The 24,061-nt window shown below is 28.7% G+C and overlaps 1 protein-coding gene and 1 long non-coding RNA gene across 3 annotated transcripts in view; one reads left to right on the top strand and one right to left on the bottom strand.

The window, feature by feature from the left end:
* Nucleotides 1–24,061, top strand: part of LOC124420023 — an 87,573-nt gene that overhangs the window by 14,533 nt on the left and 48,979 nt on the right. The gene's annotated exons all lie outside the window — the stretch shown is intronic.
* LOC111683124 overlaps nt 1–24,061 on the bottom strand; it is a 48,351-nt gene that overhangs the window by 10,919 nt on the left and 13,371 nt on the right. For both annotated transcript variants that reach the window (XM_046951506.1, XM_046951507.1), the window contains exons 2-4: nt 12,746–13,906; nt 10,173–10,645; nt 1,762–2,011 (exon numbers count right to left, since the gene is read on the bottom strand). In XM_046951506.1, coding sequence (XP_046807462.1) covers nt 1,762–2,011; nt 10,173–10,645; nt 12,746–12,822 — 800 coding nt within the window. In that variant the 5' untranslated portion in view covers nt 12,823–13,906. The remainder of the gene's footprint in view (nt 1–1,761; nt 2,012–10,172; nt 10,646–12,745; nt 13,907–24,061) is intronic.

Here is a 24,061-nt window from a genome sequence, read left to right as displayed (position 1 = left end):
ATGTATTTTCCTTTTTCTTTTGAACCTGTTGTCTTAAATGTCTTTTCCTTTTCCATTCGGACCTGTTAAGAACCAATCAATATTTTTTTTTAATAAATCTTTGACCTGTTGGTTTGGATTTTTCAGAGGTTTCCGTTTTCGAACTTCTTAAATACAAAAACCTTTTAATACATAATTTATATAATATTTTATAAAATTTAACTTTTGCCATAGTCTGCAGACAGTTATTAAATATTCTCCTACTTTCAAAAGACATCACCACTTACACCCACACACACAGTGCATTGTTTTTCATCGTTAAAATAATTATTATTTTCATAATAACTTGCACTTAATTAATTTCAAATTTAATGAATCTCAAATGAAAGAGATTTTAATCAAAATAAATATGTACGAATAGCATTAAGACATGGTGTCTGACAAAAAATCCCTTGTACAGTACAGTACGCCTACATATTAATGGAATTTTCTTTTTATGATTTGTTCTCAGTAAAATAAGGCTTACATCTTTTTAGTTGTCTATGACAAAAAGTAAATATTTTCTAGAATTACCTTTTGGTCTTTCCCCAAAAAAAAAGTAAATGGCGTTAAACAAATTCAAGGTTAAGTCGTAGGATTTTTAAAAAGATTTATATTAGTGGTCATTGTTTTTTGTTGGAATTCTTTGATAATTTTTGTGTGGTTTGTTAAGATTTGAATTTTAAAGATTTATTTTTGCTCAAGTTCGAAGTCAAGTTACTACACTGTAAAATGATGTCGTTAATATTGTGAAAAGTCGTATGTATAGTGCTGGGGCGTTATTACCTTTAAATAAAGTAAAACTATTCAGGACACGATAAGACATAATTAGTAGTTAATTGGGGAATATCCGTTGGGTTAATCTCATCGGATTGCACATATAGCTTTAATTAAAAGTACTAAATATTCATAAGTTGACTGAGAGTCGAAAATGAGATCTCTTTTACCGAAGGATTAAATTCCTGAGAGATGAGAATTTACTAAGTTAAATGAACAGTTGCTATTGTAAATTAGATCACTTAGATCAAAGTAGTGGCCACAAACTAAAACCTAGACTTGTTACTAAAGAAATGATTAACTGTGCATACCCATACCATTTGCTAGCAAAAGCTGTAATAATTTAAGACTACAGAACAATGTTTTCAACACTCTTTGTTTTGCCATATACCAGTCTGTGTATTGTGGTTTTGTTTTGAATTTACTGTTGTGTAGATAATGTGATTTTATAGCAAGTGCATTATATACTTTAGGCTTCATTCACATTAAAGATCATCATCATAATCGTCGTTACCATCATTAACATCATAATTTTATTCAAATACCAGTTTCAATAGCTAAACAAAAAACACAAAATGAAGGCTCACTCTTGTAACCTTTGTGTTGCAAAGTCTTTTTATATTGTTCTGCACAAAAAACGCTAAATAGAATGATATTATGTATGTATGAATAGGTAAGTGTAAAAGGATACTTGCAGACGAAGGCATCATACTTTTATATTGTTGCATGTGTTGCAACACCACCATCAACTAACTAAGAATTTTGTTTACTATCACTCTTCGTGACATAAGCTGATGGTTGTTAGTTAGTTGAAGTCTTAAAAACTTGCACCAACTTTGTTTTTGTTGCTTTAATGAATGCACTTTTTAATACCTCCATACAGATATTCAGTATTTCTTTCTATAGGGATGTATCTACATACATATGTATGTGTGTAGATGATTTGTTATTCTATTTATTACTTACTTGATATACGGCTGATGCAATGCCACCAAACTTGCATGTATGCCCACACTTACGGCAGCCAAGTGAAAATAATCAAACAATACGGGCAAGTGATAGTGTAAACCACGTCCTGGATGAAAGTTTAGTTGTAATGTACGCGTTGATGCCAAGGATAAATTCGAGGCAGAACCATTCTGTTCAGCAAACCACAATTCAAGTTGCAATGAAAATTCTGCACGTTCTATAGACTCTTTTAAATGACGACTGTCAACTGTTGACAAGAAAAACGAGAAAAACACAAACAAAAAATAATTAAATATATAAAAGATTAAAAAGAGAGATTTAAGGAATTTAATGAAAAATATTGTTTTTATTTTTCTTCTTTTAGTTGCAATAAATAAATAAATTTATTTTTTTTAATTTGTTTTGTGTTTTTGTTGTTGGCATATGTATGTGTAGTTTGCATGAATTGCAATTCGTGTGATATTTTTGTGGCTTAAATTTTTTTGGGGTTTTTCTTTTATATTTTTAAAATTGTGGTAAATTGCTGGGAATTGGTGAAATTCCAGAGTATGTTGAAATAAATGAAATGATTTTGTTATTATTAAAAATTTTTAATGTTTTCGAATAAGATTTTTTGTTGGGAAAACTTATAGAATCTTCAAAATTTTGGAAAATTTTTCTTGTTTTCAAAAAAAATTTTATTAATATTTATTAAATGAAAATTTTATCAAAAATTTTCTATAAAACAAAAATTTATTGAAAATTTTCTATAAAAAGAAAATGTTTTCGAAAATTTTCTATAAAAAGAAAAATTTATGGAAAATTTTCTATAAAAAGAAAAATTTATGGAAAATTTTCTATGAAAAGAAAAATTTATCGAAAATTTTCTATATAAAAAAAAAATTCAATCGAAAATTTTCCATAAAATGAAAATGTTATTGAAATAAAAAGAAAATTTTACAGAAAAGTTTCTATAAAAATATAATTTTATTGAATATTTTTTCTAAAAAGAAGATTTTATCGTAAATATTATATAGAAAGAAAATTAACAAAATGTCGAAAATTTTTTATAAAAAGTGTATTTTTTATCTTAAGTTTCTATAAAAAGTGATTTTCTATCATTTTTTTCTTTCTACGAAAACAAAATTATGAATTCAGCTGGTGACGTATGAATATTAAAAGAAAGTTCAATATCACTTATAGGCCTCCTATTTTTTTTTTTTTTGAGAAATTGAGCTAAATTGTGAATCCATCTGGTGACGTATGAGTATTAAAAAGAAAGTTCAATATCACTTATACGCCTCCTAAACAATTAAATAAATAAAATTTTTACAGACAAATTGTTTTGATTTGAATTTATTATTTTCATATATTATTTTTTATAATTTCATTTTAAATTTGTATTTTACTTATGTAGCAAATTAATTAAAATCATTTAACAATTCAATGATACCACAATGTGGGTGTTTTGTCTGTATTTTGTTTTGTTTTACAAAACCAGACTACGTGCCGCCAATAAAAATGAATGAAAACAACAAAATGGAAACATACAACAGAGAAGAAAAGCATTAGCTTTCAGTTGTGTTTAGTTGAAAATTAATTAACATTTTTCATCAATTTTTGTTTGTTGTGTGTTTTTTATTTTTATAAAAAAATAAAAGTTTATTTTATTTAAGAAATAATGAATTTGTTAATTGCAAATTGTGAGTAAATAGTAAATTAAAATAAATTTATTATTAAAAATAATAATGTTAAATAAAAGACACAAAAGAAGGTTTTACACGGGGGATAATGAGAGAAACTTTTAAAATATTTACTGAAATTTATTTATAAATTTATTGCAGCATAAATGTAAAAATCTTTTAAAAAAAGTTGTCAAACTTATTCTTAAATTATTTACGAAAAAATAATAATAAAATATTAAGAAAAATCCATACAATTGCTTATGGCTTTTACTGGTTTTATTACAATTTATCTCCATTTAGTTTTTTTTGCTGTTTTTACTTCTGCTTTTGAAGGTAAAGCATCAACATCAACTGTTTGTTTGCTTTAAAAAATATAAATGAAATAATATACATACATAAGTATATAAATGTATATGTATGGTTTTTATATTATTTACTTTAAGGATTTTGTACTTGTATAAATGCAAACAAAGATTTTGAATAATAAAATACATTTTGTATAAATATTAAATCGAAAGCATACATTTTTGATACAAAGGAATTGCAGGATGCACTATTAATGTTAAATTTAGCTTTTTAAATTAAATCTGCAAGTAACAACATGTCATTCATTGCTTGCATTTTATGATACACAAAATTCATATAACTTAGACCTTAAAAAGATTTTATAGTTGAAGAAGTAATGCCTTAAAAAAGTGAAACTACATTACAGACAAAAATAAATATTAATTAGAAAACCATTTTACCCCGTCGAGAGGAATGGAAAACTTTCTAAGTTCTAAGTTTTTTACCACTGACACCTTATAGCTAGTACATGAAACATTAAAGTGTCATCTTTATTGTAAACCTTAATCTCTATAATAGTTGCTATAGGGTGAAAGTAAAAAAATCAAATTGTATCTATAAAAATAAATAAATGTAGTTGTCAGCAATTACATGTGTATTTAAAATGAAGTAAACAACTACAACTGCAATAACAAAGCAAAACAAAATAAAAATAATCCTTTTATTAAAAAAAACTTACTTAGAGAGACATTAAAAAGGACACAGAAAAGGGAAACACCGAGTAATGTAATCCTGTCACTTAACAATGGAAAAACTTTTACAGTTTAGAGATAAAAAGTTTGCATTTTATTAAACAGTAAACCATAGTGAAGGGAGAAAATAAATTATTTTTAAATTATTTCAAAAGAATAAGAAAAAATAATAAAAGCATTTAAATCCTAAGAAACACAAAAATCTGGCAGCCTAAAGTCTTTATGACCTCTAAATAACTAACTAACTAACTAACTAACTAACTAACTAACTAACTAACTAACTAACTAACTAACTAACTAATGTCGCCCACAGAGCTCAACATATTTCCTGACATCTAGAATGCAATTAGGGCGCCATCAAGCGATCAAGTTAAATGTATGACCATATTGGTTTGTAAGAAAACTTTTACTGAATATTTTCCCAGAGATAGTATTTATAAAAAGTTGGGTAGAGTAACAAAGATCCTATGGGGTGATCCTAATGAGAGCAAGACTAGAAATTCCCTCAAACTTAGCAAGTCTGTGGTTATGGTTGCTCTAAGTGAACATACTGGTTTACGGGCAGAGCCATACAAAATTGGACTTGTGGATTCAGACGAATGTAGAGCATGTGGACAAGACAGTGGAACCCTCTGTTTGTCAGCGTCAGTCATTTTTCGAAGTATGATCCAAAAACGTGAGAGAAAATGGAGTTTCTAAACATTGAAAGATCTATGACCATTTTAGTTTGTAAGAATGCTTTAATTGCATACTCTCCCAGAGCTAATGTTTATGAAAGGTTGGATAGAGCCACAAAGATCTTAAGGGGTGACCCTAATGAGAGCAGATGAGAAATACTCAAAAAATTAGGAAGTCCGAGGTCTGAGAAAAACGGGCAGAGGTATACACAATTGGACTTGTGGATTCAGACGAATGTAGAGCATGTGGACTGGACAGTGTACCACTTTTTATGTCACCGTCAGTCATTTATATAAGTATGATCCAAGTAACTTAGGAGAAAACAAAATTTTAGAAAACATCCAAAACGACTACTTTCGACCCTAAATCCTACTACGGATTAATCAAAACTCTTAAATCTCTTTAAATATTTTAATTTTGAACAAAACTGAACGAAATTAATTTTTATTAATTTCAGTAAGTGTGTGTTTGCTCTTGTTTTCCATTAATTAATGAGTTAAACATTAACATGTACAATTTTGTTTTCATGTCTAAAATGAATCTATTAATTTTCATTTTTCATTTTATTTTTTGTCATTTTACATGACAAAACATCTACAAACATTTCATTCATAAGAAAATTAATGACCATTTTGTGGATGTTTGCTTTTTTTTCCACCTTCATAAATATTTCATTATGTGCCACAGCACCTACCTAGCCCGTCTGCCTTTTTTGTCTCTAGATCTGCTGTGTTTGTATATTTCACCTTGAATACGATATTTAAAGCAAATTTTATGTTGTTGATGTTATTTATTCTTATTCGATTTTAATCAATTTTTTTTATAAATGATTTCAAATTTTTTATCATTTAACAAACAAATACTGAACAGACACTTAAAAATCAGATCACTTTTTATAAATGTATGGACATACTAACTGCTTTTTGCTGTCAGCCAACAACAACATTCAATGGATGTTTGGTGTCATAAAATCAATAACAGAATCGCTAAAATCACTTCTATCTCTCTCAGTACGTTTAAATGCAGGTCAATGTAATTTTAATGTACGTGAGCAAATAATAAAATATTCTTCGTTTACTGCTGCTGCTACTCTTGTTACTATAGCAGTGCAGGTTGTTGGTTTTTTGGGGCTTATGGAAAGACCAATGACACAGTTTAATGACATGACAAAAAATATAACAAATATAAATTTTACACACGGTTAAATGAATTTATTTTTAAGAGGTAATGAAAAGTTACGTGCATGTGTTGAATTAATGACGTCAATTTGTGGTGGAAAACTTTTGTGATTAAAAGAACAAGTGTGAAGCATCAATTTAAAATTTATACATCGAAAATTATCAAAAATTAACAAATTTTTTTAGTTAAGTTCAGTTCCAGTTTAGTTTAAGTTACAGTTCAGTTTATGTTCAGTTCTATTTCAGTTCTAGTTCAGTTCTAGTTCAGTTCTAGTTCAGTTCTAGTTCAGTTCTAGTTCAGTTCTAGTTCAGTTCTAGTTCAGTTCTAGTTCAGTTCTAGTTCAGTTCTAGTTCAGTTCTAGTTCAGTTCTAGTTCAGTTCTAGTTCAGTTCTAGTTCAGTTCTAGTTCAGTTCTAGTTCAGTTCTAGTTCAGTTCTAGTTCAGTTCTAGTTCAGTTCTAGTTCAGTTCTAGTTCAGATATACTTCAGTTCTAGTTCATTCACAAATTTATTGATTTTGTATTGTACATTTACAATTTAATAAAGATCATTAATAAATTATAGCGTATTATTAATTTAACTTCTTTTTTTTTAATGTTAATAAATATTTCTGTACTCTGTCAAATAAACGATATACAAAGTTCATAAAAATATATTTGTAAAATAAAGAAGAAAACAATATTAATTTATACACCTTAAACAATTGTTTACAGCTTACCATGACAATTATTATTAATGAATGAAATAAATTTTTAAGTTTGTAAAAAGCTCAAACAAATAAATTGTATTACCTAATAAATGCTAAGTTTTTATACAAGATTAAGAGTAGAGTAGATAAATATCTTCGAAAGGTTAGGCGTTATAAATTGTTCTAAAAATGTCTATAAATAATACTGTTATTGTGTTTGAAACTAAGAATATCATATTTTATTTTATAAAATATATATTAAAAAATTTAAAGTTTAACTGACTTTATTTATTTTAAAAATAGAATACAGATTTACTTTTTCTGAGACTAAACATAAAAAATACAAAACTAAAAATATAAAATTTTTGTTTATTTAGCTATTTAGCCTCTTAACTTGGAGCCTGTAATGTATATCTGTAAATGCATCTACAAATCCAAATTCATTTGGCCACTTTATTTTTTGGACGCTTTCAAAAGACTAAAGTGCCAAATACTTTCTTCATTACTAAGGCATCAATGTATGAATTTCATTTATAAAAACACTTTGCTACCAAGCTAAAGATAAACTGAAAGCCTTTAGCCATTTAAAAGAAGCCATTTCTTCAATCCCATCAAATAGCATAGTATGATGTTGGTGAGCAATTGAATTGTGGCAAGAGTTTAAACAAAAAAAAAAAAAAACATATAGTTAAACAATCTCAGCAATGCGGCAGTAAAAACAAACAAATCATGTCGAGACGAAAACAATTTTATGTTTAGTTTTATATTTTTCTTTAGTTTTGGGATTTGCTATACAGTTTATGGTAGTGCAAAATGCAATAACTTGATGCCAATTTTTTTTGTATTTAAACTTTGTGCTACAGCAACATACAAAACGACAACTGATTATAAAGTGAAATTGTTTGGGGTTTCTTTTGTTTTCGGCTTTTTACAAATGAGTGAATATATTTGATGGAAGAGTGAATTTTAATTTTTAATTAAAAGCGAAATAGTTTAAAAATTAAATTTAGAGAATGTAAAACTCATTATGTTATGTTTATAATATCTGAAGCATAATATCTAGTGACTGGTCTATAAGATTTCCAATAGCCAATTCCCTGGAGAAGTAAATAGATTAACTTCATAGACCGACTAACAGACAAGTGCAATGACTAGACCGTAGATTATATAAAAGACAAGTTCGTAGACCAGTCATAGTTGGTGCAGAGTCAATAGTTTGTAGTCCACTTCATTTACTATTGTAGTACACTTAGTTCATAGACTAGTATACAGACTAGTCAATAGTCTACAGTTTAAATCCAGATCTAATATATTTCAGTTCTAGTTCAGTTCTAGTTCAGTTCTAGTTCAGTTCAGTTCTAGTTCAGTTCTAGTTCAGTTCTAGTTCAGTTCTAGTTCAGTTCTAGTTCAGTTCTAGTTCAGTTCTGGTTCAGTTCTAGTTCAGTTCTAGTTCAGTTCTAGTTAGTTCTAGTTCAGTTCTAGTTCATTTCTAGTTCAGTTCTAGTTCAGTTCTAGTTCAGTTCGAGTTCAGTTCTAGTTCAGTTCTAGTTCAGTTCTAGTTCAGTTCTAGTTCAGTTCTAGTTCAGTTCTAGTTCAGTTCTAGTTCAGTTCTAGTTCAGTTCTAGTTCAGTTCTAGTTCAGTTCTAGTTCAGTTCTAGTTCAGTTCTAGTTCAGTTCTAGTTCAGTTCTAGTTCAGTTCTAGTTCAGTTAAACTTCCCTGTCGCCAATATTTACCCTTGCCCCCATTACCTCTCTTAGAAAACTTATTTTTTATAAAAAAATGTAAAATATTTTAGAATTGTGGAAAGAAAAAATGAAATGTTCTATTATTAAAAATTAATTCCCATTTTTAATATACTGGTGTAGGGTATCATATGGCCGGCCATACCCGACTATACCTTCTTACTTGCTTTTTGGTATGAAGAGTTTTAAATTTATTTATAAATGTCTAAGATTATTTAATTTAATAATTTCAATTAAAACACACTTGCCCACTTCAATGCTCTTCAAGTTGTATTCAACACTTCTCTCTATGATCAAAATCACTACTAACACAAATTTGTATGAATAGTACTTTTTGCAACATAACGAGACTACAAGAAAAAGTATACATCCATTCAAGCTGTGCCAGAGAAGAACTTCCTCTATTAATGGCCTATAAAAGCCTTTAATTGAAGTATATTCTCCTTAATGAAAATGCGAATATGAAAGGAAAACTTTATAATTAGAACAAATGCTTACGTACGTATTTAGTAGATTTTACAAGTATTTGTTTTAAATAAAATAAGTAGTTTAAGTGAAGTTTTTGTTATATATTTTTCTAGTCTTTTTTTCCCCCCATATATTTTATGACCTAAATTTTGATTTGTAATCTCACAGATACAGTTTTACTCAAACGCATGAATGTACGAAAGGGATAAGGTTTGTAAAGAGATGAAGTTGTGGTTTGGTTTAATCATGAATAAATTATTTGAAATCAAACTTAATTGAAAATTTTTAGAAAATGTAAAAAGTTTGTAAAAATTGTAATTGTTTATTTCAAACAGAAATGACTCTCATTCTGAGAGGAAGTCTATACAGTCTATAGCATTTAATCAAGGAGCAATTTTCTATGAAAGAGAATATTTGTGTGGAAATTTTCTATATAAAAACCCGGTGTAAGATGTAGTAATGGACTCACGGATTTCCTAATGTATTCGCTCGTTTATAAACGCGTTTTCATAACACTTTTCGACTCATCAAAGTTCTTAAAGATTTAAACAAAAAACCATTTAAGTATCATATTGTTTTCTTTGTTATATCGCCATGACATATAGATATTGATTGACTAAGTCATTTTGAAAGAAAGACATTTTAATTTGAATCACCTTTCTACCGAAGGAACACCTTTGATTTTATATATTCATTTCATGACTTGATTCTTTTTTCTTTTCTTCTTTATTTGTTTAGTCTGCTTGTCCATAATGACATTAAGCAAACATTGAAACATGAAAATGAAATCTTTCAATACACACACCATTAACCAGCTCCTATGTATAACCAAACTAAATGTGTTTAAATCAGATGAAAAACCAAAAAAGTGGGAGGTGGTCGCTTCAATCGAAGGATGTTATGTGTGCAATGTCTCGCATACTTATAGTTATTACCAAGGCATTTATACTCACCTAATAAATGTGTTCGAAAGTATATTACATCACGTAATGTCACCTCTTCATTGCGATAGAGTATTTGAAAAACACGTGAGGCCCCCGCCCCATTAATTATACTGGCCGAACCTAAATTGTGCACATTATTAGGTAGTGGTGGTATATCGGAGGGTTGATGATGAAGTTGTTGATCTCTTAGGTCTGCTTCAATGGCACCGCCGCCAACAACAACAATATTATTGCCATTAGACAAACCGAGAATACCACCTCCTCCTCCTCCTCCGCCTACACCTAGGCCAGCACTGTTACCACTTCCATTACTGTTAGTATTTGTATTAGCAGCATCACTACCACCTCCGCCACCACCACTTCCATTCGATATAATGGGCTGTGCTGCTGGCTGGCCATTAGCTGTGGTTTCTGGTATTGTGGTCTCGATTTGTACCGGTAAACGGGGTGAGACACGCAGGCTACATCGTACTTGATATAAACTGTAAAGAGAAAATCAAAACGTTTCTTTTTTAAGTATTTCACTTGTCTTTTTTTTCTTCTTCTTCTATTATTTTTCATTAGCTTATTTAGTTATACACATAAAGGTTAATGGTCACTTTAAAAAACATTTTCATCAACTATAAGGGGAACAATTTAAAAACAATTGTCAGTTTTTTTATATGTATTTTAGTTTTCTCTATGCGATTGACATTGTGGTTAAATTTAATTTGAAGTGTCTGTTCAGTTGACTGTGAAGATGAGATTGTTTGTTCTTTTTTTTTAGTGATTTTGTTGTTAAGTCATGCCTGAATGTCACAATAATTGAGTCCTTATAATAACTGAAGAATATGTAGAAAATATACGTCGATTTTGTAATTAGTTTGAAGAAAAATTCTTGTCAGGTTAGCTTTGAATCTATATATCTCCTAAGAAATGTTATGGATTGTAAACAGATTTCCTGTGATCAGAAATCAGATTAATATCTTCAAGAATTAAGAGTTTGGGATTCGTTTTCTTTTAAGCATGACTCAAAATTGACAAACACTGCAGATAACTAATAATATCAGCTTAAATTCTAATGCTTATAAACTAGATATATCGTGTTATTCGGATTTTACATAGAAAATCTGATGTTTTTTCAAGGATGAATTAGAGTCAACTTAATGGTATTAGTTTCTATTGCCAACACAGCTAAAGCATCTTTTCTTCTTGTAGTTTTTTTGTTTGTAACAATTGCGATTATCTCTAGCAGGATTGAAAAAATCGCACCCTAAGAGAATGACTTTTTGCCCCTGTTGGACTTTTTCGTGTGGCGTTTCTAATGAGTCCAAAGTCGTAATTATAATTCAAGAGCAACTTTTAACACAACGAAAACATTTGTTCATATTAATTTTTGTACTTACAGTCGGAAAGTTAGTAGTATCCGTTATTAACATTCCACTGGGTTATTTAGTCTTGATAATTTTCCCGTACCTTAATGTCACTACAAAATCAGAGTACTGTGCTGTTTTTGATGGTACCTAAAACTAAACGTTTTAAAGAAATTCTTTGGGCTATGGTTGAAACCCATGTCGCGGGATGAAAATGTTTATTAAAGATTGATTGTGAGACAGTGGCATGTACATATACATATGTATTTTGTCTAAAAGCAGATGTCATTTTTGTGACTTGTTAACTTTGATGTAGTCCGTTCATTTTGGAACATTTTGAGACAATTGTGGCAAGGCATTATTTAGGTCGAGTTTTTAGAAAAGGGCATGTACAATCAATTAAGTTTTTCTTTGCGAATCCTTTGGGTAATTTTGTATTCCATCACAAGGTCGATTAAGAGATTCTGCTAGTTAGCTAGCTATGACGGTTGCCAGCGTTAGTAAGTTGATTAGATAGTTAGCTTAGTCTTAGTAATATAGGTAACAAGTTAGTTAGTTAGTTAGTTAGTTAGTTAGTTAGTTAGTTAGTTAGTTAGTTAGTTAGTTAGTTAGTTAATTAGTTAGTTACTTAGTTAGTCAGTTAGTCAGTTAGTCAGTTAGTTAGTTAGTTAGTTAGTTAGTTAGTTAGTTAGTTAGTTAGTTAGTTAGGTAGTTAGTTAGTTAGTTAGTTAGTTAGTTAGTTAGTTAGTTAGTTAGTTAGTTAGGTAGTTAGTTAGTTAGTTAGTTAGTTAGTTAGTTAGTTAGTTAGTTAGTTAGTTAGTTAGTTAGTTAGTTAGTGAGTTAGTTAGTTAGCTATTTAGTTGGTTTGCAAGAAATACATAATTGAGTCTGCTTATCTTTGTTGTGAAACTTTTCCTATTATGACTGCTCCTAACTAGTTCCAACTAGTAATAGCAGCTATACCATCAAGTATATTAGTATTACTAATGCACTTTTAGCTAAAAATATTTAGCTAAGATTTCCTTGTTTTTTAAATATAGTTCTCTTACTTCCTTTATGTTGGTACTAGCTTACCCTGGGTGCTTTTAGGATTAGCCGTTTGGGCTGCGTGATGATGAGTCAGTCAGTCAGTAACGCTACTCTTATATGTATATAGATAGAAAATTAAAATAAATAATTCTCAACTTAAGATTAACAAAAACATATGTATGAGTAGTAATAAATACTTACCCTCTTTGAAATAAGTCGACATTAAAAAATTTATACAATTCCACTGAAAATTCAATTGTTGCTTGTAAATCACCCATTACGTTGATGTATTTCGTTAAAACTCGTATTTAAAAGGATAAAAATATAACACTGCAATCAGAAGTCCCACCACATAATATGACAAAGATGTCGATGTTTAGAGTAGAGAAAAAAATGTAATGAATGCAGAAACCACAACGGTAATGACATAAAAACGAATCGAAAAAAAATGTTAACAAATAAAAGCAAACAGAAACTGTCAGCCAGCCATACGTTTAGTTGGTGAGTCAGTCATAATTTTTATTCATTTATATGTTAGAATGACTAGGATTTTCTGGGTATTTTTGTTGCTGTTGTTGTCTTCAGTCAGGGTCTTTTCATTCAGAAATATACAGCAACAAAGAGCGTAATGACTGACACAAATAAATTTGGAATTATTTTTTTTTTGGTCTCGTTGCTTGCTGTTTAGTATTTAATTTTCACTGTATTTGAGTTTAACGGTACATAACGACATAATGACATCCATATAATAATAATAATAATTCGTATGTTTATGTTTAAGTCCTTTATGTTTGAATATATGTGGGTGAGAGCGGGTGAGTGTCTGCACACAAACACAAGCGATGTGAAGAGACTGCAGCTACAAAATACCGTAGTTTTATAGAAGTTTTATTTAGTTACAGTACTTGGAAAAGGTTTCCTTTTAATCTTGATTTTCATGTTTGACATTTGACATTGTATTATTGTTGTATTTTGTGTTAAACGGCGACAGCAATAGCTTGTCGTGGCAACAGCGTTAGCAGCAAAGTATTGCTACTTGGTGAACATTTTTCCTTCCTGTCTTTCATAAACTCACACACTAACTCTATTACTCATACTTAGCTACTCTCTTTCTCTTTTACCCTGTCTTTCGCCTTGTAGACTGTGTCGTTTTTGAAAAATAATGATTATGTATAATGTTTGTTTAACACAACAGGATTAAATGATGTCTACGACTACGATGTCATTTAGTATGTAGTTGCTGTTGTAGTGGTAAGATTTTCTCATTAAATGTTTAATGTTAGATGATGTTGTTAATTTTCTTTTGCTCATTCCTTGCTATTACATTCCAGCGTCTTTGTGTTAACAGCAGCAGTCGATTTTCTGTGAAAAAGAAAATAAACAAACAAAAAATTGAATTGAAAAAAGAGGAAACGGAAATGTTATAAAATGAGTATTATTTTATGTTTACCGTAAGTCTTTATTAGTATTAAATAAAACCTACATGTTTGTATACATATGTGCGTGTGTGTATTTTTTTTTCTTTATTTTTATTTAATTCCAAGAAGGAAACGAATTTTTATATAAAATAAATAAAATTTAATTTAATTGAATTTTATAACAAATATGTATAATAAATTTAATGTAAAAATATTAATTCAAGACAAAAAGAAAATCTTGTCTGAATTTATAGTCGGACTAGGCCGACCTAATAATACCCTATCTACCAGTTATGAGAATAAAATATGATTTTCTTTTTCATAATAATTAAATTTGAATTGTATCTTTCCTTCGATGTATTTAAGCAATTTATTGATGGATATTTTTCATCAAGGCTTCATTGCTGGTAAAATAGAAGATCATGATGATCATAACTATAAGCACAAAAGCTTTATGCAGGTGTTTCAATTCAAATCAAACCAATTTAACCATTTTGTCCCTGCTAAAATAGAAGATCATGATCAAAATTGCAAACAGTTGTTAAATGGTTAATATGAACAGACATCGCTAAATCGACTCAGACTATGAAACTAAGCAGATTGGTATACTTTTAGGTACAATATAATCGAAAGTTACAAACATCAACACAAACCCAATAAACATCAACAGAAACCTCACAAACACGACAAACAACAACACAAACACCAGCACACCTTAAAATTAAAAAAAAATTGATCCAATTGAAGAAAAATTTCTGCGATCAGTTATAGTTTTCATCAAAAATATTTTAACTTAAGAAAACTTAAACCGGCTGCAGATTTCAAAATAATGCTTAAAAGTTAAAAGTTAGAAAATTATCACAAAAACAAAGTTTTACCCAAATCATCAAATATAAAGGTTTAAATGAAAAACCTTAAATCGGTAGTAGATCCTTTAATATGAGAAAAAGTTTATTGCTTAAACTTATGATTGATTATTCGAATTTTAAAATTGCACTGCTTTTACTAAAGACATCTATACGTATACGTGTTGATAATTTAATGATCTTACAAATATTAAGTATACGCCTTGAAAGTAAGAAAAATCTTATTTTTAATTCTTAATCTTGAAGATGGATATTACAATCTTAAATAACGTTCCATATGAAAAAAGTTTATTGCTAAAACTTGTGATCATTCGAATTGTGAAATTGAACTGCTTTTACTAAAGACACCTATACGTATACATGTTGATTCTACAAATATTAAGTATACGTCTTGAAAGTTAAAAAAAGTGCTGTCCATATATATTCTATAGCATATTTTTACTCTCTTTAATCTTTAAAGACGCCATTATTCAATAAAAAAGACCTTCTTCAAATTTGTTCTTTATTGTTTTCATTACTTAAAAACCTTTAAAGACTTTATTTTATTGTGGCTTCATTAAAATTACGCAGTAGCTAGAAAAAAGTTTTTCTTTTTAAAAAACCTTCATTCATTAAGTTGATTTAAAGCTTTTTAATGAGATGTAAATATTCAAAATCACGTTGTATGCTTTGACAGCCAACATGTAGGAGTTTATTAAAACATTGTTTAATAAAATAAATTGCTTTAAATTAATATGAACATTAAAAATTTCAATATAGACATTAAACAAACAAGTGTTAAAAAAAATTGCAAATTTTTTTCTTTAAACACAAATTTATTTTAGGCAATTTGCAAAAACAAAGCTGTATAAATTATAGAAAATTTTTAACGAAATACTTAAATTTAAATGCTGCTAGGAGTTGTGAAGGATTTTAACATTTTTTATTTGGCTTTAAAGATTATGTTTAAAAACAGATTTAAAATAAATTTGTTTAAATTGCGCAGTTAACATAAAATGTGATATAAAGTAGGACTATAACTTTTCTTATAGAATTTTAACAATGTGCAGTTCACAAAGGGGGGTTTTTCACCTGGAGATAAGCAGGATGTACACACAAATGTAACACATATGTTATATTTAGTATAATAAGGTTTATAAGCCCTATTCGGAGGCTTATAGAAGATTATGTACCAAATTTTATTGAATTTTCTTCAAAACTACGACCTGTAGTTTGATTACAAGGTTTAAATGGATGGAGGGCCAGACGGACATAACTAAATTGACTCAGAAAATGTTTCTGAGGCGATTGATATACTTTAAGATGGATTTAGAACCAATATTATTGTGCGTTACAAACATCAGCACAAATTCAATATATCGTCCCCACTAAAGTGGTGTAGGGTATAAAAACGATTGTTAGGAAGTTGTTACAAGAATTTTAGGTTTTTCTTTTTAAAGTAAAGTTTTCAATAATATTTGTTTAAAGATATATTTAAATCCCACAAAAACGAAGTCAAGTTTTGTTAACCATACCCATAGTGCAGTAAAAATGGTTGCCAGAGAATTAAGTTAAACTTTCACTAGAAACACACATTTCTTTGTTCGAGGTTATGAGGTCAATAAAAACGAAATAAACATGTATAAAAAATATACTATAAACTACCTACAATTGTTGGAAAAGAGCAAAGAATAAAAAAAAATAAAACAAATTCAGTCAAAACAAAAACAACAACAAAGTAAAATAAAATTTAAAAAATAGAACAAGAAAATCAACCTTTTCAAGAGAAGGATTTCCAATTAACGTGTTTCAATGTAAAAACAAACAATTACAGCTAAATACAACAAAAATAAATCTTAAAATTTTTGTTGTAAATTTATTTATGTGCATATTTACATTAAAAGTTAAATCAAGCGAAATGAAATCGCAGCGAGGAGGATAAATTGAGGCTTTCAAAATCCTTCAATATTTTATTAATGAGGCTTTTAAAAGCAAAACATTTCCAATTAATTGGAATAAATTAATTTGTCAAACGCACACTTATACATACAATTTATGTACATTTAAAAAATCATTAAGTTTTAAGCAGCAAATGAACAAAAAAATACATCTCCTGCTTTCCTACAAAAAGAAATCTTTAACTTTGTCTCCTATTTAAATTTTCACTCTTACTCACTCTGCCTTATTGATGGAATGAGGTCATGTGTTTTGCTACCACAAAAACCTCATCAACAATAAAAACAACAACACCAACTACAACATCATCAAAAACACTGAAAACAATAAATACAACGGATAAAAGTTTTAATCGCCTACGAACAAAACCAACAACATCAAAAGCATGCCGTGCTAATGTTTTTTTGTTGTTACTAAAGTTTTTTTTTTTTTGCAAAAAATAAAATAAAACAAAAAACTTGCAAAATAAAAACCAAAATGAAACGAACCTAGAAACGTTGTTACCATTACCAATCCCTACTTAACATATTTACGTATGAATGTGTATGTGAGTGACTGCTCAACGGTATAATGAACTGTGAACCATCGCCACCACCCACATTAAGGCCCACTACTTGTCCTCATTGTCAATACTGTGTGGCACGTATTTTTCGACATACCAACATACTATACTAGTAGATTTGTATGTGTTCATGCACGCTATATCATTTAAGTTTTTCAGAGAGATTAAATAATTAATTCGTTAAGAAATCTTTAGGAATGCCGATCCGATCCGATTATGTAAAGATTTTATTGTAAAGTTTTTTAATGAATATTTACCTTTACCATTAAAAAGGATTTAATGTCTTAGAAGCTAATAATTGGAGGTCAAACGGTCAACAAATCTAATTTACTAAGTAAATGACTACTGTTTGTTTCCAAGCTCACTATTCAGAATCTAAGTACTAGGGTTCTATAGTTGAAACGAAAAGTCGACTTTTCGACTTTGTAAATAGTCGAATTTTCGACCTTTTCGTTTTTTTTCGACTTTTCTCAACTTTTCGAATATTTTCGACTTTTTTGACTTTCCGACTTTTTTTTCGACTATTTTTGACCTTTGTCGACGATTTCCGACTTTTTTCGATTTTCAACTATTTTGACAGTTTGACTATTTTTGTCTTTTTTCGACTATTTTAGACTTTTCGACTTTTTCCGACTTTTTAACTACATTTGACTTTTTCCTATTTTCTACTATTTTCTACTATTTTCGACTTTATCCGACTTTTTCCGACTATTTTCCGACTTTTCGACTTTTATTTCCAAAGTCGACTTTTTTCACAGAATATAGTCGAGTTATCGACTTTTTTGGAACAAAATAGTCGACTTCGACTTTTTTCGACAAAAAGTCGATTGTTCGAAAGTCGATTTATAGAACCCTACTAAGTATATGTGTGTTATTTGTTGTTGTCAAAAAATTTAGGAAAAATACGTGGAACATTTCTGTGATCCATGTTAAGTAAAATAAAGTCAATTAAATCATTTTTTCGTAATATTTACGAAAATTTCGTGCATAGTACAAAATTCTATTTAAATAATATCAGAAAGTACAAAAAACAACATTTTTCGTATATATTTTAGGCATAGAATATTTTCAGAGTACAGTCTAAATGAAGTGAATTAAATAATTTGTTTCATAATATTTACAAAAAATTCTTGTATAATACGAAATGTTATTTAATAAAAACCCGAAAGTATGAAAAATGTTTATATATATTACGAAACATCTTCATGATACAAAACCACAAAAAAAGAAAGCAAGAAAGTTCATTGAGGTTCTTTGGCAAGATGATACGAATGGAATTAAATAATTTGTTCCATAATATCTACAAGAATTTCTTGCATAATACGAAATGTTATTTAATCAAATCCTGAATGTATGAAAAATTTGTGTATATATTACGGAACAACTTCATGAAGCGAAACCATAAAGAAAGGAAGAAAGTTCATTGAGGTCCTCTGGCAAGATTGTACGAATGAACTAGCTCTACCATAACTGACACTGATTTAAGCTTTTTTACCACAAAATAATAATTTCATTAAATAAATGAAATATATATCATGATAAAAACCCCTGTTTCATTAATATTATTACAGGTAATGTAAAAGTTTCCTATAATGATAATCGGCCGTATACTGGTCTACATTACATTAATGAAATTATATTGTTTTGGCAACGAAATTGTTGCATAGTCTTAATGAAATATTTTAATTCAATCAATTATCAATTTACTTAAAACAAGTTCATAAAGTTAATGATACATTCTTCATTAATACAATGAAGAGTTGGGTTACCTAGTTAACCATTAAAATTTCATTGATTAAATGATGAAATTCACATCTGTAATGCAACTTATGCTTTTATTGTAAATTGATCTTTATGATAACAGTTAAGTACTCCTAGATGATCGTTAGTTTAAAAGATTGAGTATTTTGTAGAATCAATTCATTTAAGTTCTCTTTGTAATGATTTCTTTTTTTCGGTTTCTTAGTTATTGTTGGTTTTGTACATTGTTTTGTTTTGTTTTGTTTTTTTTTTTTTTAATATTTCGCTTCTCCTTCTTGTTGCTGTGTTGACACAATAACGAAAGGAAAATGACAAACGAACACAAATGTACTGCGATTAATAGTTAAACTTGTAAATGTGAATGAATGAGTCATATTAAATATTATGACTCTCATAATAATTATGAAGATGATCCTCATAATGATGTATGAATATTTGGAATTGTAATGGTTGTAATGTAGGTTAAAGCACAAGTGCTTTTAATATACATTCATTCGTTCGTTCGTTCAACAAACTTACATAAATACATATTTGTATAAAAAAGTAAGATTGACAATAAAAAGAAATTTTTATAAATATTAACAAAAAATAAAAATAAAGGACAATCTCACAGATAGAGAGAAAGTTACATAAAGAGAGGAAACAAGGCTCCTTTAAAGTAGGAGGCAATACAAATAAAATGTGTTTCATATCAAGTGTACAGGATATACTTATTGATAAAAAGTTGAACAGAAAAAAACAAATAACACAAAACATAGTTTTTTAATATATATTGTTCTTGTTGTGCTATAGAAAACCACAATAAAGTAAAAAAAAAATAAAACAAAATAAAGGACAAAAGAGAAATGAGTGCAAGAAGCGAAAGGAAAAATGTCAATGATATTCATGTCACTGACAAAGTGAGGCAGTATGTATGTATGCTTGTATGTAAGTGTGTGTGCTAGTTTGTGTGTAAACAGTGAAAGTGATGACGTGATACAATCATACACAACATTACATTATATTACATTCCTGTTCATTTAATATTATTTTATTGTTGTTTTGTTGTAATTCTTTTAGTGAAGAAAGAAAAAAATTTAAAGAGAAATCCTGCTCGGCATGTTGATTGTTTTTTAAGTGATTTGCAGCTGCTTTGGGGGTTTCTGCAATGAATTCACTAGCCACCTCTCCGCATTTATTCATTCATTCAATCATTCACTCACTGTTTGTCATTGAATTTTTATATACATTGACATATCTATATGACAGGTTACATTTACAATCAACCCAATTGAATTATGTGTCGTGCTAAAATTTACAACTGAAATATATAATTGAAAGTGAAAATCGAAAAATTTAATTAAGTAATGAATAATAGTTACTGGAAAAAAGAGGAAATAAAAAATTGCTGCAGCTGACCATTAAAATAAAAACGTGCAAATTATTTATTACAAAACACTGATAGAAATTATTTTGTAACAAAAAACTCAAAAAAAAGTTAAATGGATTAATTTCTATTTAAAATGGTTCTTGGAAATACATCTGTCATTTCAAAAGAATTTTACATGAAACAAACGTTACATTTTACATGTTGCAACTTTTTATACACGCAGAGAAAAAAACATGGTTACTGCAACTATACTATGTTCACTGTAACAATATGTTGTGCTAAAAGATATACAATTGTTATTTTATATTTTAGTTACTGTTACTTTTAGTACGTTTCTCTGAAACAAAATTATTTTTACAACAACTAAGTAATGACAACAATAAAAATCAATGTTGTATTATTGTAGTGTTGTAAGTCATAAAAATTTTTCATATAAGACAAAGAACATATGAATACGCTAAGACCTTATGTCTACAGTCTTGAACCAATCATCCGACTTTATTATATACGCGAATTTTAATAGAGTTTTCAAAGTCTGAGTTCTTCCCAGAAGCGAATGGTGTATAGGTAACCTACCGACCGTGTTGTAGTCTCTTCTGTGAAGAAGCTTGGATAATCATATCTCACCGTCTTCCCAACAATTGTAACTTCTTTTAGGCTGACATATCTGAATGTCAGCTTGTAGAAAACTACTTGACCTCAATATTCGCGGCAACATAGAAATCATTGTCGATAGTCAAGCTGCACTTCTATCACTAAACTCCTATACTACCACTTCCCTATTAGTAAGACAGTGCAAGAAATTGGTGACCTTGCGCATAGAGACCACTTTGGTAATGAACAGTCAGATGAGCTTGTCAGAACGGGATCGGCTATTGATATTTCCAACTCCGTTAGGTTTTATTAAGAGCAGTATTCTCAGATTCTTTCTTAAAAAGGCTGAAAGTAGATGGAATAAAATAGACACTTGTAAAGGATATTGTGGCCCTTCTTCAATGAGAAACGCACAAGACACCTTATTTACCGAAATAGGCGGGACATATCGAATATGATATCAGTAACAACAGGATATTGGGTAATAGACAGCCATGCAAGTCGACTTAAGCTACCCTTCAACGATCACTGTCACAGTTGCAAAGACAGGGAAAAGGAAGAAACGATCTTTCACCTTCTTCGCTTCCTTGGCAGTTACTTCATATCTAACCTTGGCGAGATATCTGGATGCAAGCTTAATGACATCCTCATAGCTACAGGCTGAATCAAATATTAAAAAATACTAGATCTGACCAGTATAGTGGTCCGGTCGAAACAGAGTTTCTTATACTCTACTTGACACTTCGCATGAAATTTCCAAAGATCTTTGATGACATCATTTAGATGAACATATTTACAATAAATATTTTATTTGTATTATAACTTTATTTATTATATTCTTTAAATGTTTTCTTTAACTTTAATCAAACAACAACTACAAAGACGCAAAAAGTTTTATTAAAACTTTACTTTTTAAAATTTTATAATTTTTCTGAGGAAAAACTTTTAAAATAATAATTTGCTTGTGCTCAGACTGGATTTATATTTCTACGTTTATGGAAATATTTTTTAATTTAAATGTTTATAATTTCATCATCAAACTAGTAAATGTTTTATATTCGGCTTAAACGAATGTTGTCAGTCAGTACGAATTTTATAATAAAAAAATCAAAAAATAACAGTTTCAAAACGAAAAAGCGCCAGAACGTCCGAATTTATAGATTATTGTTCAATCAGTATGCTTAAAAACTGAAAAGCACCAGTCATAAAACGAAAAAGTAATAAAAATTCTTTACTATAGATTTGCATTAAACTAAGGCTCCTAATGTATATTTTATGTTTGTCAGTTCAATGTTATAAAAAATTCAAAAGTTACTCTTTGAAAACCAAAAAGTTCTCTAAAATATTTTTCAATTTCTTTATTCCAACAACCTAAAATATTAGAGACAATTTAAAAGGTTCCTTATGATGAATAATAAGGTACCAATAAGTACCCTTTTATTGCTTTACACTTATGGAATGACAAACTTAAACACACCGTTCTCACGAAGGTGAAGAGTGCAAAATTAAACTCAAAAGAAAATTTCAGATTATGTTATACTTCGTTGGTGTCTTTAGAATATTTCAGTATTTAGCTCAAAGCCATCCTTTTTGTTGTTGTTTAATTTTAGTAAGCGTAAAACGTAAGCACTTAAATTATTTGCTTCAAAATATAAACAAATTAATTCAAAATAAATTAGTTTTATTTAGATTAAAGAGCAATTCTACAACAGTTTGTAATTTCAATTATATTTCCTATAGTCTACTCTTAGATATCACAAAATAACATAATCTTTACATTTTAAAATAAAAAATCCAATTTACATCAATTATTATGCTGAAATTAACTGCCTGAAAGTACCTCCTTTTTATTTTCGAAAATGAAAATTTTAAATTTACTTGAACTTTAAACCAGTATGAAGCTATAATACTTTTGTAATTATTTCATTTGTAATAAAATATATGTTAAATTAAATTTTAAAAACACACTTCCATTTATTTCTCATTAATGTTTTGTGGTTTGTCATTTGCATTTTATGTTTTCTTTTTTATTTGTTTTCATTTTCTCCCTTTTAATGAGAAATCCTTTAAAAAAACATATCCTTTTTACAAATGAAAACATGAATTTATTTGTAAAAATTTTCTTCTTATACTTACGAATACATATTTTTGTTTAAATGAAATATGTATGAGTAAGAATTTCAACATTAGGGGGGTTAATTAGTTGAAATAGAAATTCCGCAAAATCAGTTCCAAATTAATCAAAAAAACTATTGATTTCTGTATTATTTGAGTCATCTATAATCTACTCTATAGTCTAGTCTATAGTCTAGTATATAGTCTAGTCAATAGTCTAGTCTATAGTCTAGTATATAGTCTAGTCTATAGTCTAGTCTATAGTCTAGTCTATAGTCTAGTCTATAGTCTAGTCTATAGTCTAGACTATAGTCTAGTCTATAGTCTAGACTATAGTCTAGTCTATAATCTAAACTATAGTCTAGTCTAAAGTCTAGTCTATAGTCTAGTCTATAGTCTAGACTATAGTCTAGTCTATAGTCTAGACTATAGTCTATAGTCTAGACTATAGTCTAGTCTATAGTCTAAACTATAGTCTAGTCTAAAGTCTAGTCTATAGTCTAGTCTATAGTCTAGACTATAGTCTAGTCTATAGTCTAGACTATAGTCTATAGTCTAGACTATATAGTCTAGTCTATAGTCTAGTCTATAGTCTAGTCTATAGTCTAGTCTATAGTCTAGTCTATAGTCTAGTCTATAGTCTAGTCTATAGTCTAGTCTATAGTCTAGTCTATAGTCTAGTCTATAGTCTAGTCTATAGTCTAGTCTATAGTCTAGTCTATAGTCTAGTCTATAGTCTAGTCTAGTCTAGTCTATAGTCTAGTCTATAGTCTAGTCTATAGTCTAGTCTATAGTCTAGTCTATAGTCTAGTCTATAGTCTAGTCTATAGTCTAGTCTATAGTCTAGTCTATAGTCTAGTCTATAGTCTAGTCTATAGTCTAGTCTATAGTCTAGTC

Source organism: Lucilia cuprina, chromosome 5 (genome assembly GCF_022045245.1).
Source record: "Lucilia cuprina isolate Lc7/37 chromosome 5, ASM2204524v1, whole genome shotgun sequence".
Taxonomy (NCBI): domain Eukaryota; kingdom Metazoa; phylum Arthropoda; class Insecta; order Diptera; family Calliphoridae; genus Lucilia; species Lucilia cuprina.
This window is presented reverse-complemented; position numbering and strand designations above follow the sequence as displayed.